Genomic DNA, 18,861 nt, shown 5'->3' with positions numbered 1-18,861 from the left:
TAAAATCTGATTTTCTCCCATCATTGTTAAAAAACAAACTAACAAAACTTGCAAACTAGCGTTAGTGAAGCGGCCAGAGGGACCGTTCTGCCTCCACCTAAGCTCCGCCCACATCCATGTTTACCAACTGAAAAGGGGTCTATATGCCGATTTAATGGAGTTCACGTCACCGAAAGCAACAGTTATGAGCTGCATTTATTGATCATCAGCTAAAATTTCAAAATCAAAGACCGCAATAAGATAGAGCGGCAACAGCACTGGTAAGATCATTTTGTTTCTTTACTTTTAATGAACATAATTGTGTGTTTAGCATCTGTGACTACTTTCACTTTGATTTGCGATAGTTTGATCGTTAGATTGATGAATAGATGCTTAGCTGCTCATCTGCGGTGATGCTGCAGTAGCGCCGTCATATCTTACTATAACATGACATATAGCCTATAACACGCTGTCACACGTTTATTTTTTAGCGTTTTGGGAGGAGTAAAATCTACATATGTGTTTTCAACAACCAGATGCATTTACACTTATGCAGTTTCGTCTGGAATGTGGCCCAGACCTCCTCCTGAAGTGGTTTGAGCAATCGAATTCTAACCTGTCTCGAATGCGTTTCGGAGGGCATTTACACCTGGTCGTTTCACGATCAGATAGCTATCCGATCTGAGAAAACTCATGAAGTTGCCAGGTGTAAACAGCCCATAGGTGAAACCTCTACCTGTGAGTTGCCGGAGAAAGTGCAAATTGCCTTCTAAAGGTTACACGGTTGTTGATGGGCCCTGATTCTAATGACATTTTCTTTTTACTTGTTTTTTTAGATTTATTTTTATTGTTTCTAACATGTCCTGTTCTTTAGACTTGCTCTTTATTTATTGTTTTTTATACTGTAATGTACGTACATACAACCAGTACAACATGTCCTGTTTTATAGACATGCTCTTTATTTATTTTATACTGTACAACCAGTAACACATGTGTCATGATTCTGCCATCTAGTCCTTGTCTTTCTTTAGTCTTGGGGCAGGATCATGATGGACTCATGTCTTGTGTGCAAGAAAATGGCTTTGTGTTCGGGCCATGTGCTTGTGTTGTCTCGTTCCCTTGCTGCGCCCCCTTGTTATCCTCGTTTTGTCCTTTGCACCTTAATCAGTATCACCTGTTGTCATTGTTAGTTTCTCCCTATGTAATCCCCTTGTGTTTGCTGTCCTGTGCCGGTTCATTGTCGTACATTGTGAGATTCTACCCGTGAGTACCTTGTCTTAGTAGAAAGTCTTGTATAGTTCTTGTATTTGCTGTCTGTAAATAGTCTAGTTTTTGTCAAGTGTTATCTAGTTTAGTAATCCCTCGTTCGTATTGCCTCTGTTTTGCCTCCTCGTGGGTTTTGTTTTCCCCTGTTTTCTGTTATAATAAACGTTGTGTAATTCTCTACCGTCTGGGCTTGGGTTCATTTGCTATCATCATAACAGAATGAACCGGCCAACAAAGAACCCAGCAGACAGTCTGCTTTCTTCTGTCGATCACCAATCGGAGGATCTGAAACATTGGTGGCAGAAGACTTTGTCCGATATGAAGAAGGGCAAGCTTCCTTTCCCTCCTCAGGGAGAGAGGTCCTTGAGTGAGTACGGTCAGGTCGCGAATAAGAGGAGGTTTTTCCTACCAGATATCCTCCTCCATCGCTACCTCATCGTGGGTCTCAATGCTCCCCCTCCTCTGGCTGAACGAGAAAGACTGGTCCGCCACCCGTTCCGTGAGATGGTGGACTGTTTGTCTTGGAAGGGGTCGCAGGGTTCCTCCATGCCTTCACCACTTGGCATGCTGCCCGCAATCCCGGAGGGTCGCGTTCTTGCCGTCGCAACGCTTGAGGGCCAGGCTCGTTCCACCACATCTCCCGAGGCGCCTACCGTTCCTATCAGTCTCCGTTGTAAACGGGGTAAACGTTTATCGTGGGAGTTGGCTTCAGAGCCCTCTTCAACTGAGTCTACCCTACTGGATATTGTCTTCCCAGCTCCTGTTACGCTTCCCGCTGAACTTCCCCAACCGATCAAAAGTCCGACTGTGGCCTCTGCCCCGCGGCCAAAGAGAAAGAGGAGGAAGAAGGGAGTTTCCTGTCCCCCATCGCTGTCTTCTCCTGAGTCCGCGATGGTCTCTCAACCCGCCGCTGCAACTGTGAGCGCTGTTCCTGAACCTACTGCTGAAAGCGCTATTCCCGAGTCTGCGGCTGAGAGGGCTGATCCTGAACCTGTTACAGTGTAACCTGCTGCGAGAGCTGTGTTCGATCAAGCTGCAGATGCAGTCCTGCAGTCCGTTTCAGCTCATCAAGGGATGCCTGTTGTCGTTGCTGCCAAGACTGTGTCCGATTACCTCCAAAGTCTAGTCCAGATCCTAGAGGTCCGTTTCAAACCTGTGGTGTCCACAAGTCCTGTGCCTACAGTAGAAGAGAATGCTATTCCAAGGGCGCTGTTCCCAAGGCACCTGCTGAGAGAATTGTCCCCGAGTCAGCTGTAAAGAGTATGCTTCCTGAGTCAGCTGCATGATTTGCTGTACCTGAGTCGATTGCAGAAGACGCGATTCCCGATTCAGATATGAGAAGCGCTATTTCCGAATCTGATATGAGAAGCGCTACTTCCGAGTCTGATGTGAGGAGCTCTGGTTCTGGTTCTACTGCGGAGTTCTGTGATCCCGTTCCAGCACCGCAGCCTACTTCTCTCCTCTCCAAGGTCGCCAACTACACCACCTGTCGTGTGTCCTGCTCCGTTACCTGCTTTTCCCCCTGTCACTCCCGCCACTTTTCAGTCCCGGACTGTTCCCCCCAAGACTTTTCCTCGTGTTTCCCCATTCAAGTCTGCCCGGATTCCTCATCCTCAGCCCTCGTCCCGAAGACCCAGGACCCCCTGTCCACCTATTCACCCTGGACAATCCCCCATGTCTCATGTTCCTCCACTCCCCTCCCTTTTCCTTTAAAAAAAGGTGTCATGCTTCTCCATGTATCGTATCTCTTTATTAAAATAAGTCCTTGTTTGTAAGTATCTAAAAAAATCTAGTTTTCCCAACCCATATTTATTAGAGATCTCCTGAAAGCTATATAATTCTCCCTTTGAATTTGAAATTGAACTAAAAGAGGTGATGCCAAGCCTATACCAGAGCTGAAACCTCCCATCAGCCCTTGCTGGTTTAAAGTCGGGGTCAAAAGCAACCCATTTTAATAGACTAGATTTTCTTTCAAGTAACGGAGATTTGCATTCTTTAAACCAGATTCTAAGAGGAACCTTAGTCCATTGATTTAAACTTTTAGAATACTGTTCATATAATGGTTTGCTACCCAGCACTGATTGCAATGGTACAGTCAGCTGCGAGATCTCCAAATCCTTCCACTTTGCTGTATACTCTGGATTACAGCAGCATGCTAAAGGTTTTAGCTGGGCTGCTTTGAAATAATCTGATAAACATGGCAGTGATCTTCCCCCTTTCTCTTTCGGTAGCTGCAGTGTTTTAAATTTAGTTCTTGGCCTCCTACCCCCCCATATGAATCTTGAAATCCACTTATCCCATTCATTAAATTGTTTTAAAGGGACTTCGACTGGTAAGGATTGGAAGAGGTATAAAAGTCGGGGGAGCATTTTCATTTTCACCGTATCTATCCTGTTATGCATCTCTAAGGGCAGTTGGGACCACCTATCTATATCAGATTTAATGTTCTTACTTATAGGACCATAATTGCTATCAAACAATTTAGAAATATTCTTTGTTATTATAATCCCCAGGTACTTAATACTTGATGAATTCCAATTAAATTTTAATCGACTCAACATGTCATTCTGAGGGGTATAGTTATAATTTAAGATTTGTGTTTTTTGAACATTTAATTTATATCCCGAGTAAATGCCGAATTGCTTTAAGATGGACATCAATCTGGGGATACTAACCTCTGGTGTAGTAACAAACAACAAAACATCGTCTGCGTACAGACAAATCTTTTGTTCGAAACCTTGAACCGTAATCCCCTTTATCTCCTGTTCGTCTCTAACTGCCTGTGCTATGGGCTCAATAAATAAAGCGAAAAGTGCGGGGCTGAGAGGACATCCCTGGCGGCAGCCTCTTTCCAGGTTAATACTCTGAGTGAGATGCCCGTTGACCCTTATTCTAGCCTTTGGTGACGAATACAACATTTTAATGCATCTAATAAAATCATCTTTAAAACCAAATCTTCTCAATACCTGGTACAGGTACTCCCAGCGAACCGAGTCAAATGCCTTCTCGGCGTCTAAACTAATTACTACTGCTCTGATATTTTCTTTAGTGACATGATCAATTATATGCAGCACCCGCCTAATATTGTGTTGTGTCTGTCTGTCACGTACAAATCCTGTCTGGTCTGAATCCACTAATTCTGGTATTATATCTTCCAGTCTTTTAGCTAATATCGATGCATATAATTTATAATCCATGTTTAAAACCGAAATTGGCCTAAATGCACTACACTGCTTTTTGTCTTTATCCTCTTTAGGAATAACTGAAATTATTGCCTCACTCCATGTTCTTGGTGGCTCACCTCCTTTAAGTGTATAGTTAAAGCAATCAAAAAGTATAGGGACTAATTGATCTTTAAAAGCCTTATACCACTCGGTTGGAAAGCCGTCTGTTCCCGGCGCTTTATTAACTTTTAATCTAGAGATTGTTTATTTCTTCCTTTGTAATCTCTGCCATTAGGGCTTTATTTTGTACTTCACCTATGGAAGGTAAGTCAAGTGATTCTAAAAATAAATGTATTTCCTGTGAGCTGGTTGTATTTGGTTCCTTGTATAGATTTTTATAGTAATTTTCAAAAATATTGTGAATATCTTCTTGCTTATGACAGATTTTTTCAGTTTTGGGATCCCTAATTTCATATATTGTATTCTCAGCCTGTTTCTTCCTTAGCCTCCATGCCAACAGCTTCTAAGCCTTAGGTCCATTTTCATAATATCTCTGTCTAATGAATTTAGCTTTTTTCTCTAATTCTTCCTCATATAATTTATTTATTTCCTTTTTAACATTGTTTATTTGATTTAATATATATGGTTTCTTCTTCTCAACATGTTCTATCTCTAAGAGGTTCAGATTTTTTTGTAGTTCAAGCAGCCTTTTACTTCTTTCCTTTTTTCTATACGATGTGAGAGCTATGAGTTTTCCCCTGGTCACTAATTTTAAGGCATCCCACAGGACACTTGGTGATACTTCCCCGTTATCGTTGTTATCCATATAATCTCCCAGTTCTTTTTGGACATATTCCTTTCATGTACTATCATTTAAAATGTTTGTATTAAGTCGCCATAACATATCCTTCTTTTTATTATCTAAATGCAGGGTCAAGTAGACAGCTGAGTGATCCGAGATATCTCTGACTCCTATCTTGCAATCTATAATTCTGTGCCTGTCTGATTTACAAATAAAAAAATAATCAATTCTTTGAGTAAACATCTTGACTTGCAGAGTAGAATGTGAATTGTTTGTCTGTTGGGTGGAGATCCCTCCAGGCATCAATCAGTCCCAACTCCATCAAAAGTTTTTTCGTTATGCTAGCTCTGGAAGTTAACCTCTTTAGTGTATTAGAAGAATCGGGTTTAGGCTGTATTTGGGTGTTCCAGTCTCCTCCACATATTAAGACCCCAGAGGATTCAGAAGCAATTAACTAAAAAAGTTCTTTAATACAGGAACATTTACGTTAAGGGTAATCACCCTATATTCCTGACATTGCATTTAAACCACAGCAAGACATTGTTTGTAAACCACATTATTGGTGACCAAACCTGAACTATATTCGAACTATATAACAAAATCAGAACATCACAACAACAAAAAATAAACCAACAAATCAAAAAACACAGGTAGACCTCCATTATGAAGTAATAACCACTTCGTGATGTGGCGGAATAGTCCAGCAGCTAACCACCAGAGCCCCCCTACAGTGCAACCTATATTACACTCAAGAATGTACTGTATGCACTTAGAAAAGTCAAAAACAAATGTAGTACCCGTACTTGTCGGTCAACTATATTCTCATTAAAGGCTAAGGGTGATTTTAATCAGTTAAACTGGATATTTAAACTCTAACAGAACTGAAGACTCTGCAATATATCGGCTATTTTAAATAGGGAAAATATAATGAATAAAGAATAACAGACTTGTGGGGATGTTCCCATCAACTTAAAAGACTATAAGGTAATTTAACTTCGTCTTTACTCCCACACATTGAGGACATTAAATCTAGGTGCAAATGTCATTAAAGCATTAATGTCCCTAGACAGACAACTGCCTCGTTTGCTCGATATTTTTCACTCTTATAATGTAGTCACTTAACGGCCTGTTGTCTTCCGATTCCATTACCTTAATGGCTCTAACGTTAGATCTATCTTGGCCGTTGAAAACTCCGTAGCTTCTCCTTGATCCATTCCTGGCGGCTCGGCCGATTTGCCGTGTTCGTGCTCGTTGATCGCTGCCAGCCGGCCTTCCGTGCTTTTTCCGCAGACTCCTCAGCAGTTTTCTCCCACTCAATCGGGAACCCCCTCTTCTTCAGATCCTCTGCTGCTTCCACTGCGTTTCCATAAGTAATCGGCCCAGTTTCAAAAAAGACTCGCAGTTTCGCTGGTGGCGGTGTTTGAAACCGTATTCCCTTTTCTCTGAGAACCCTCCTGATCTGCGTATACGCCTTCCTTTTTGCTAGCGTTTCTGCAGGATAGTCATGATCGAAGTAGATCCTCCTGTCGCTGTGGTAAATCTCCTTTTTCTTCCACGCAGAATGCAGAACCATCTCTTTAATTTTAAATTGCTGGAAGTAGACGATCACCGATCTGGCTTGCGCTTCTCTAGGCGGTTTGGGGCCGAGCGCTCTGTGGCATCGTTGTATTCCAAGGTCAACATCAGCAAGGGGTTCCAGCTCTTTTCTAAGAAAGTTTTCTATGAATTGGAAGATATTGTTTCCCTCAGTTCCCTCCGGGATCCCATAAATGCGAACATTGTTACGCCTTGAGCGTGCTTCCAAGTCTGTTAGCTTTAACTGCAAACTTTCCTGAGCTTGTAGTGACTGGCTCAGTGCCTCTCTAAAGTCAACGGACCACTCTTCAGCTTCGGCTATCCGAGCCTCGGCCTCACTCACTCTGTCCGTAGTCGTTTTTAGATCGGTTGCGACCTCGTTAAGCTTCTGGTGAATTTCCTCTCGAAATTCCTTTAGCTCCTTCAAGTCATCTCTGATTTTGTCTCGAAAATTACTCAGCTCAGTCTTCAACTCCGTTGACATCATTTTTATGTCTGCGCGGATGGCGGCGATGTTAACTTTCATATCCTCATCTGTTAGTTTAGCATTTTGTCCATGCGCGCCATTACTCTCTCCTTGTTCCTCGTCCATGACGCCCTCAGTCGTTATTTTCTCACTCTTCTCCGCTTTCCCAGTCTGTTTTCCCTTGCCTTTCCTGTATTTTTCCCCTTCCATCATTAATTATACAAAGATCAAATCTTAATATTTTCAAATTGGGGAATAAACTCCGACCGAACGGGAGTGCGGGATTATGCGGCCATACGCTTCGAATTACCACCGGAAGTCTCGACGGACTCATGTTTTGTGTGCAAGCACATGGCTTTGTGTTCGGGCCATGTGCCGGTGTTGTCTCGTTCCCTTGCCCCGCCCCCTTTTATATCCTCGTTTTGTCCTTTGCACCTTAATCAGTATCACCTGTTGTCATTGTTAGTTTCTCCCTATGTAATCCCCTTGTGTTTGCTGTCCTGTGCCGGTTCATTGTCGTACATTGTGAGATTCTACCCGTGAGTACCTTGTCTTAGTAGAAAGTCTTGTATAGTTCTTGTATTTGCTGTCTGTAAATAGTCTAGTTTTTGTCAAGTGTTATCTAGTTTAGTAATCCCTCGTTCGTATTGCCTCTGTTTTGCCTCCTCGTGGGTTTTGTTTTCCCCTGTTTTCTGTTATAATAAACGTTGTGTAATTCTCTACCGTCTGGGCTTGGGTTCATTTGCTATCATCATAACAACATGTCCTGTTCTGTAGTCATGATTATTATTTATTTATTCATGTTGTACCAGTCCAATATGACTGTCAGTTGAAATAAACTTTGTGTTGTAAGAAAACTTGTTTAATTTGTTACTAATCTAGTTTGATGCGTTTTCCCATAACTTTTGTAATTGTACATATGTTTAAAAATATTGAAATTGATATCGATATCGCAATATTCATTATTGATATCGGCACATCAGATTTTTTTAAATATCGTGCACCCCTAATTTAATAGAATCAAGATGACATCTTTTCTAGGAAGCAAGACAATGCCAGGCCTCATTCTGCACGTGCTAAAACTAAGGGTTTTCTAGATGCACTACACCATAGAAGGGATGTGCCTGAGTGTCTGCCTGCAGTCCAGATCTGTCTCTTATTGAAAATGTATGGGCCATCATGAAAAGAAGAATCAGACAGCGGTGACCACAGACTGTTTGAAGGGGTCATATAATGCCATTTTCATAAAAGTTAATTTGATTCTTTAGGGTCTAAATGAAAAGTTTGTAATATACTTTAATTAAAAAAATTTTAGGAAAAATATGTGGCAGCGGGAGTCTCTGAGGAGGACACATCTGTGCAACTGTGTTTGATCTATCTTTGTGTACTGGCAGGGTAGAGTAACTTAGTGAGATGTACGAACGCTATGTGTTAACTGATGTAAGTTATACATACTCAGTTTGTAATAACACAATAACCATAACGCGTTGTTCATTATAAACGTGGGATTATGAATTATATTGAGAACGTCGTACATAGAAAACATGCCGTGTGTACCCTGAGTGTAAACCTTAGCCGCATTCATCGTGAAGCGATTTGCAAAGATTAATATAAAGGTTAATAAAATTTTACACTTACTTTTTCTGGAGGTTCAGCAGGGAGACATGAATAGTTGGTAACGATTCTTTTTTCAGGAGCAGCTTCTTATCAAAATCAGCTTTATAAGTTACTTCCTTCGTTAATATATGGGGGATATTCCCTTCGAAAACAAAACTCAGCCACTGTGTCTTCAGCGGTTCGGATTTAGGAACATCAAAATTACTGCTGTGTTCGTTATTACACCCAAGAACAGAACACAATCGCTAAACGCCATTCTGCTCCAGCGTATCAACAATGACGGACTATAATGACTGACAGCTCGCTCAGGGCAGGGATCTGTTGAAACGCTGCTGTCAATAACAATCGTGGGAGGGGCGTCCGATTTAGTGACGTAGGGGTGGGCGATATAGCCTCAAAATTCTATCACGATATTTCAAGAATATTTGCGATAATGATATTTATGACGATATAGACATTTTTTGTTGTTGTTGTTGAACATTTTCTTATTATGTTTATCTCGCCTAAACGTTTGCTCACTCATTGCGTTTTTACAATGTGGTAATTTTGTTGTTAAGAGTTTACACAACACAAGGAAGCTTGATTTCAATCTTTGAATTAAATGTTAAATGTGTGTAGGTCTAACACCAGTATTCAGAAATACTACAGAAACATAATAAAGTAATCAAATGTAAAATAACACATAGTCTTTTAGTTCTGTTTCCTGATTAAATTAAATACATAGTCTAATAATTCTCATTCATTACAATTAAAGTTATCTTTTGTTGTTTTGACGACAACATTAATGAGACGCATAGCCTATGGCTGCTGTCACTTTTACAGCTAGTGCACGGATCCATTGCTGTTTTCATTATACTGTCTGTCACACTGTCACATGCGTTTTATACATAACCGACTGTGTTTATGAGTATACTTACCAAGACCGGAAGTTTTACACAATTTTGCGTTTTTCCCCCCATTAAAGCGATATAATCCGCGAAAAATAACTTTAGTTTCTCGCGAGCTGTACTCTATATATGCACGCAGTGCAACTCTCTCAGAGAGTGCGCGAGTAACCTAGCTTACTGGATAGTTTAAAACCACTTGAATGTTTAAACCGATAAGAATTAAGAAGACTTGAAAATTATAAACTTTAGTTACGATGCACTGATGGCCCGATTGTGCAAGAGACCATTCAGTCATGTCCCGACTCCTAAACACGCGCGAGAGAAGACGGGCGTCGGCAGCCCCGCTGAACACTCAAGCTGTTTGTGAAATTGCTAAATAGTCATCGGAGGCTGACAGGCTGCTCTCGCGCTCAGACAGGTGTTGTTGTTGTGCGTGCTAGGGAACAAAATGCGCCATACGTCATTGCGTCGCTATATCATTGATATCGCGATATGACACTTTTTTATCATGTAAAAATGTATACCGGTAATATCGTAGACGGTATGATATGGCACACCCCTATAGTGACGTCACAAAATCGAACGGCTCAATTTGAGGCAGGGGAAAACATATAAGGAGATTAAAACAAAAACACTGGATAGATTTTTATCATTATATGATGGTTGTGTACAGGCACTGCCAACACACATTTCAGTACAATCAACTTGAAAAAGTGCATGTACCATTATATGACCCCTTTTAGTCTTATATCTGGTGAGATTGAGCAAAAAATACATTGCAATTGCAAAATGCAATTCCCAAACATTTAGAAAGTGAAAATGTTGATAATCTTTTCTTTGTACCTTTGTCAGTTAAATAAAAGTTAAAGAGAATTAACAAATCACAGATTCTTGATTTTATTGCATTCTACAAAATGTCCCAATTTTTCTGGATTTGGGGTTGTAATACAGCAAATTATGTTGGAAAAACATTTAAATTAAAAAAAAACACAAAAATTTGAGTCCAGTCCATAGACTCAGGGCCACAGTAAGCAATTCTTGGGGCAGGACTTAGGCTGTGTGTCCACCTAAGGCCAGCATAGGCCCTTTTTTTCCCTTAAGGACAGCGTATTTTTTCACTGGTTGTAAATGGGAGCGCCACATATTTAAAGACAGCAGCAGCATGATGAGACGCTGAGAGTCTATTTCCCACTGAACGCTTGGCTTTTGCTGGTTTCTGGACGGCAAGAGTTGGAAAATGTTTAAAACACAGTTTCATCACTGTCTCTTTTTACCTAGTCATCCAATCACAGTGGAGCTAAAAACACTTTGTGTGTGGACACACAGTCTAAAACCTTTATCACGTGCCTCCAGGTTAAATTCGTGATTGCTTTCCAGAGAGATGAGGCCCCCCTTGGTTAAATTTGTGATCACCCCAGGCCTGGCATATAATGTCCGGTTGTTCCCCCTTTTTCCCAGCCCTGCATACAGTATGGTGAGGTGTTTTCAAGTGACCAGTCTTACTGTAAGCTATACTACCAAATCCAGCTGGCACCTGGGAGTATAGTGGAAGTATTGGTTAGTCCTACAATAGTGGGATCATCTTGAGCCTTCTTCAGCTCAGCCCACTTTGCTTGCTGTTTTTTCCTGATACCCCTCCAGTGCAGGTGAATGCGATAATGTTTCATAGGGGTGGTCTCAGTCTCTTCTCGTCTAGTGAATGATCAGCATGTATGACCAACCACTTTACCCAATTCATCTGTTTCCCACACCCTACTTTCCCTTCCCCCTCATAGCCCCAGTTTGGTAGGGAAAGCTAATTAGTGATGGATGGATCCAGTCTTCACTATTCGGGGAACCCCTCACCCCCTATAAGGGTGAGTTCTTCCCCAGGCTCTGCTCACCCCTAAGTTCCTACTGCACCTCAGACATGGAGTGCATGGGATGCACTCATCTTTTCCTTTCTTGAACCTAGGAGGACATTATACGGGCCTTCCCATCCGTCCTTTTTCTCCCTAGCACTTTAATAAAGATGTGGTGCCCTAGAAAAAAAACACATTTGTCCTTTTTTCTTAGCACTTTAATGTAGACGTGGTGCCCTGGGGGGAAAAAAACGCATTTGTCCTTTTTTTCCTAGCACTTTAATGTAGACTCGCTGTCCTGGAACAAATGCATGAGTCTTTCTTTCACTTCGCCATATTCTGCAGCTTTATTACAATCCACAGACTAAAAAACTCTGCTTCTAGTAGAACAACAGAGAATATTGCACATGGGTCTGCAACAACAGGAATCAATTTGCCAATACACTAACAACCCAGTAATCTACAGAGAGCCACCAGGTACCATGAGAGTTTCTCATTGTCCACAGGATGGCTGCTACAGTTCCTTTCTCCGCCTCCGTAATTGGTGGGTATTTTCGATTGCACAACAGGGAAGTGCCTGTAAATTACAGATGCAATATCTCTGTTCTGAGAAACTCCCAAATGGAGTTTTTTTTCACAGATTTTTGACCTTGCTTTTTCTCCCTACAGTCCTTCTCCTTTTTCTCACAATACAGACTCTCACAGGGGCCTTTGACAAGCAGGGGTCCCCCTGAGTGCTGTAAGGCTATGCAGCTGGGTAAACTGACCTGCTTGTCTTTCACATAGGGTTCAAGTCACCACTAACACTAGTGCTTTTTTCAGATCATGGCTTAGGCCTTCTAGCCATATCCCAACAAGTGGTCCCTTGTTACCCTGCTCATCGAGGTCAGTGTCATTTCCATCCCAGAGTGCCTAATGTATGCTGACATCAGCCTCTCTGTTCAGTCCGCCAAATCTTCTCCAGCCTTCTCCAGGACTTATCAGTTTTACTTTTGTTACGGTCTTTTTGCGACTTTGATATCACTTACTATACATCTCCAACTCTCAGATATCTTAAAGGGTTAGTTCGCCCATTTAAGACATGAAGTTGTATGCAATCCTTACCAGCACTATAGTGTATACACACTGACCCACTCTGTTGTCACCCCCCTGGTCCGAGTTCTGACCGCTGGAAGTTTTTGAATGAAGTAATCCCGGCTACTTTCCGGGGCCACAAAACTGTGCGTTTTTACGTGAAAAAAAGATTTGCGTTTCAAAGCTTGATTAATTTAACACAAAAAAAACACGCCGGGCAAAATTCATACCTCAGTTTTAATGCGGCACTATCTTCCTTCCGTTTCTATCAATCCGCGCTGCTGTCAATGTCAACAGTGCGCACGTGACGATTAGCTGTTGATAGCGCGACTCGCCGACAACATGTCCGACTACGAAACTTCAGATGATGAAACTAATTTTAGCACAGTGTCAGACGGATCAGATGAAGACAGTAATTTTAACTCAACGACAAAGGGGTATCTTTATGAACCGGAGTATACCGATGCCGAACTTGAGCAGATGGACAAAGAACGGGAAGAGAGAGAGCGAGAGGACAGAGAAGTTGTCCAATCTGATGCTGGGCCCACCACAGCTGTAGCAAGAGGCAGGATGAATGACAAATGGTGGTGCACTTGTTCCAATTGTGAAGTTATGCCAACAGAGGATGAAAGCTATTGCTGCCACGAATGGGAACTCATCATGCCACAGATGCAAAACCTTTCAATTGACGAGGACGCCAACGCACCGTCTGTCTGCATTACATCCAATGACGTGTTCCCTGCGATGCTAAATGCAGGTGTCCTGGAGACGTTCTTCTACATCCCTAAAATAAATTGGAAAAAGCGACCCAAACCAGCTGGACTTGACGGTCAGATGTCGGCAGAGTAAGTGTGATCGCTCATCTTGCTTTGTAGTTTTTTATTTATTAATTTAACGTTGTCTTGACTAGTGTTGGCTATATAATAGTCTATCTGACTGCATTATTATTATACTGAGTGGACAATAATACAATCATTAATAAATTAATAATTATATGGAGTTGACACCACGAAAATCCTTTATTCGAGATAATTTAGCTCCCGCTGAGTAGCCGATGGCAACCAGCCAAAGCTGTCTCATATTCATATTTGATACAGGAAAACGATGAAATTTGAACTTTGATCCCGGCACATCCTTGTTGTCACAGCCTGGGAATTTACAAGTTCGCACCATTGTTAATTTAATATTTTTTACCTTGTTGTCGATCGATTGTGTAAACACTATGGAAGAGCTGATCGTCACGTGCGCACTGTTGACATTGACAGCAGCGCGGATTGATAGAAACGGAAGGAAAATAGTGCCGCATTAAAACTGAGGTATGAATTTTGCCCGGCGTGTTTTTTTTGTGTTAAATTAATCAAGCTTTGAAACGCAAATCTTTTTTTCACGTAAAAACGCACAGTTTTGTGGCCCCGGAAAGTAGCCGGGATTACTTCATTCAGAAACTTCCAGCGGTCAGAACTCGGACCAGGGGGGTGACAACAGAGTGGGTCAGTGTGTATACACTATAGTGCTGGTAAGGATTGCATACAACTTCATGTCTTAAATGGGCGAACTAACCCTTTAATGCGCCGTGGTCAATGAGCGAATGGATCTATCATGTCTCGAAGACAACCCATACACTCTTATGTAACTTCTCTTTTGCCTGGTGTCACTGTGGCTCAGTGAGTAGCACTGCCACCTCACAGCAATAAGGTCCCTGGTTTGAGTCCTGGCTGAGTCAGGAGGCCTTACTGTGTGGAGTTTACGTGTTATCCTGTGTTGGCATGGGTTTCCTCCAAGTGCTTTAGGTTCTCCCACAATCCAAAGATGTTCAGCAGTGAGTGTTAACACTCTAATGGACTGGCCATCTGTCCAGGCTATTTCCCTTCCTTCAAGCCGAGACATTTCCTGCTTCGCAGTGACCCTACATAGCACAATCGGTTCAGAGGATGGATGGATGGATGCTCTTCTGCTTTTTAAAAAAAAAATTAGGATCACCTCCATTCTTAACTCAAATGATGAGTTCACATGCAAAAGCTGCTGAACTCCTCTATCAAAAATGAGATCATTGTATCGAGCGAATGCTGTCCGCACAAAGTATATGTTAATCAAATGCTTTCGCTTCAAATCTGCTAAATTCCAGCGTCAGCCCATTCAGAAATACCGGCTCCTTATCAGAAACCACTAAACGGCACTTCCCTTTGCCAGCAAAATCCTCTTAAGTCCACAGAAACGAACCAGAAGACGCGAATCAAATCAAATGATTTCAAGATGAATGAGAAGGCTTTCAATTGCTGAGCTTGATTTTACGAGTAGCAAATAAACGCAATAGTGTTCCTTGTGCTGCTGTAAAACTCTGACAGAAATGGAGTCACATGCATCATAGCTGTGTCGATCAGTTTCTTCATGATTACTTTTTGAATTCTGGATTTTCATTTGCAATCATTTGCAATGTTTCCAGTTGCATCTTTAGTGATTTTGCAACTTTTTAATATGTCTTGTTGTCCACAGAGGTCGACTTGGAGTTAAAAAAAATAAAAATTAAACATGAACTTTTTAAGTTTAAGACTTTATAAGTTAAATGCCAATGAATTGACTAAAGTTACATTTAAAAAAAAATGACAAATAACCTTTTCATTGTCATTAAAGTGGAATAACTGAACCTAAACATAGGAGCCTGATAAAAAAAAAAAGCTAATATAAAAGAAAACGTCAGACGGTCTTAGAGGTTTTTGCTTCTGAACTCTTCATATATTACGTGAGTTTAGGTCTAGTAATTAGTTGTAATAGATCTTAGCTTCCTCTCGATCCTCACACTTTTTAGTACTGCTATTAACCATGAGTGGGCGCAGTCGAGTTCCTCCACTCACTCCTGGGCCATCAGGCCCCCAGATGATCTCAGGCAGGAATGCAGAGGCATCCTTGTCCTCTTTCTGATCAGAGTCAGAGTCTGTATCTGAGTTTGGCTTAGACTGCACATGCACCATTCTGAGGGGCTGGTTGCATAAACTGCTAAGACTAGTCATACAAGTTAGTCATCACATTTGTTCATAATTGTTTTAAGTCAAGTACGTAAAAATGTAGATTGGTTTAATTTGAAACCAAGAAGTAACACTGATTTCACCTTGACTAATCATTACTTGGTCATACTGCTTAAAGGGATAGTTCACCCAAAAATTAAAATTCTGTCAGTATTTACTCACCCTCATGTTGTTCCAACCCCGTAAAACCTTCGTTCATCTTCGGAACACGAATTAAGATATTTTTGATGAAATCTGAGAGCTGGATCACTCCTCCATACTCCTCCATAGGCTTCTTCAGGGATTGAAACTTGCCAGCCCCGAAAAGTCATTAAAGACATCGTTAAAATAGTCCAAGTGACTACCTGCTCAATCTTTATCAAGCGACGAGAATACTTTTTGTGCGCAAAAACAAACAAAAATAACAACTTTATTTCAACTATTCATTTCCTTCTCTGTTGGCCTCTAGTCAGTTAACTTAGTATGATTGCGTAGAGATATGTCACACGTAGGCTCACTATTGGCCGATGCTGGTCATGTGGGTGATGCGTGTGACGTACAACAACAGAAGCTTACGCCATTACACTAGTGAACTGACTCGAGGCCCAGAGAGAAGGAAATGTATAGTTGAAATAAAGTCGTTATTTTTGCGCACAAAAAGTATTCTCGTCGTTTGATAAACATAAGATTGAGCCACTGTAGTCACTTGGACTATTTTAACGATGTCTTTAATGACTTTTCGGGGCTGGCAAGTTTCAATCCCTGAAGAAGCTTATGGACTAGTATGGAGGAGTGATCCAGCTCTCAGATTTCATCAAAAACATCTTAATTCGTGTTCCGAAGATGAACGAAGGTCTTACGGGGTTGTAACAACATGAGGGTGAGTAAATACTGACAGAATTTTCATTTTTGGGTGAACTAACCCTTTAAGACACAGACACATATTGGCTATGTTTATGCAACCGGCAGCTGGATACTGAGAGGAAACTGGGGGAGCATTTTACACAGTTACTGAGCTAGCTTAGCTCACTCACAAATGTTGTCCTTTGAGAGTCTGCATCTTTTTACGGCACAAGTGTAAGATTTGTGCTTGCAACAATAAAGCAGAGAGACTAGTCACCCGCATCCAGCTCTTCACAAAAACAACTGAGAGTACATTTAAAAAAGTTAAATCCCCTCCCTTCCCTAACTCCCATTCTAATCAAAACACTGGGGAAAAACTGAACAACGTTTGAGCAACAACTTCAACAAAACCAGAAGCAAACAATGTGGAAAATGCAACATCTTATGGCAGGAGAAAGGAATTTGTTTGTATGCAGTCTCCACTGTCTTTATGTGCACCATGTGTCCTCGTAAATCCCTTGTAGCAAGAACAGTAATTACTTATTTTATCTGAGCGGTGAGGCAATTGAAAGGACGATAGAGGCGGGGAAGTACACTCAATGGCAGCAGAAATCCTAAAACACAACTTCTAGACACAAACACAACAAATAAATAAATAAAACTACATAAATATACGTCCTTGGACTTAACAATTGCTAACTCCTTTTTTTTCTGCTGGCAGCTCTTTCAGTTGATCACTAAGCCTCTTAATACGCCGCTTATATTGGGATTTTCAGGCATATCCTGGTCTTTCTTTTCTTTGTCTGTGTGTCTACGACACTTCCACCAAAATATAAAAGCCTACCTATGTTTTTTTGCACTCATTCAACCAACCATATTTTCAAACATCTCTGTTGACCCCTTGATCCCCCAGGTCACTTGAACCCACATTGGCATGATCTCAGCTTGCATGGTCTTATCAATAACCGTAATATCTATAATTTTTTTTAAATCTCTTCTACAGAAAGCTCAGACTCAAGATGACCTTCAGCCACTTTTTCTCCTTATTAAGATGTAACATAAATCACTGCACACTTATTTTGATGTGACACAACTCACGTTTTTGTAGCTAGATTGAATTCATAGTTTCTTCTAGCTGGCTCGTCATTAGAACTCTTCAGAGATTTCATTCTCATTCTGTACTTGCATGATCAAGTTCAAGGTGACAGAACAAAACAATGAATATAATGTGGGACAAATGGGACAAATATAATGTAATGTAAAACTCTATTAGTGATACTCTGTGGCATGACAGGACTTTGAGCAGGCTTGGAAGTCTTAGCTGGGCTCCACCAACAGATCCCGATATAATAAATAGAGATAAATGGGCAATATGATACTGGTAGAATATCAGCACATTTGTGAGGCCTCTAAGCTAATCAGATTCGAGGACCTGAACTATATATTGGATATATTGTGGACCGATATATTGGCCTGGGCAATACTTGACCAATTGGATAAGTGTTATTTCTGTCTAGTCATTTTCAAAATCTTCCTTTTTTTGTGTATTTGGAGCATATATTGTCTAAAATAAGTGTTTATTTTTCATTTCATCAATATTGTGTACAATGCTGGTCTGCATTAAATCGAATAGGTCGCTCTAGATCAGCCAAAAAGCTCTTTTGACCACTAATTAAAAGTAATGTAAGCACTTGGATAATATTGTACTATCTCAGATGTCACTGGAGACTCTTTTAATGTCTGTACTGTATTTATGAATAATATACTGTATATCTGTATATCTTTAGCCACAGGAACAGCAGGAATTATTCCCCCTGGGTCACAGCTGTGCAGTATGTGGGAAAAACCAGTGCAAACGCCACAGGTATGATCTCAAAATAACGAAATAAGAAATTATGTTTAAAAAAAAAAAAAAAATGAAAGTTTGATTTTTGGACCATTAATATGGTTTTGGTTTACATAGTTACATTATTTCCCTCCTGAAAATATTTAAACTTTTTCCCCATATTTCAGTTTCATTGATTATTTCTTTGTGATTGAAATTCTGCTCCTAATGTAACTACATTACTATCTGTGGCAAGCAGGGCGAGGTTGGGAATGAGTGGGAACAATTAACAGCTGTGTAGCCCACTGGTCTCAAGACCCACGGAGGAGCCCCGCTAGGGCTCAAGGAGGAGGGACGAGAGAGGGGCCGGTTTCACAAAGCTATTTTAGACCAGTCTATAGTGTTTGCCTATAGAGTAGTCTAATGCAATTTAGACTGTTTCACAAAAATAAAGACTGACTTAATGTAGACCAAAAAAATTAGACACCTTACCCCCAGGCTAACTTAGGTCTAAGACTCT

General features: G+C 41.0%; 1 protein-coding gene across 3 annotated transcripts in view; it reads left to right on the top strand.

Annotated features, from left to right (window-relative positions):
- Positions 1-18,861, top strand: part of snx14 (sorting nexin 14) — a 116,966-nt gene that overhangs the window by 11,197 nt on the left and 86,908 nt on the right. For all 3 annotated transcript variants that reach the window (XM_077219645.1, XM_077219644.1, XM_077219643.1), the window contains exon 4: positions 18,304-18,380. In XM_077219645.1, the coding sequence (XP_077075760.1) occupies positions 18,304-18,380 (77 nt within the window). The remainder of the gene's footprint in view (positions 1-18,303; positions 18,381-18,861) is intronic.

This window comes from Siphateles boraxobius, unplaced genomic scaffold (genome assembly GCF_051911475.1).
Source record: "Siphateles boraxobius isolate OS27281-9 unplaced genomic scaffold, OSU_SipBor_1 8, whole genome shotgun sequence".
Lineage (NCBI taxonomy): Eukaryota > Metazoa > Chordata > Actinopteri > Cypriniformes > Leuciscidae > Siphateles > Siphateles boraxobius.
This window is presented reverse-complemented; position numbering and strand designations above follow the sequence as displayed.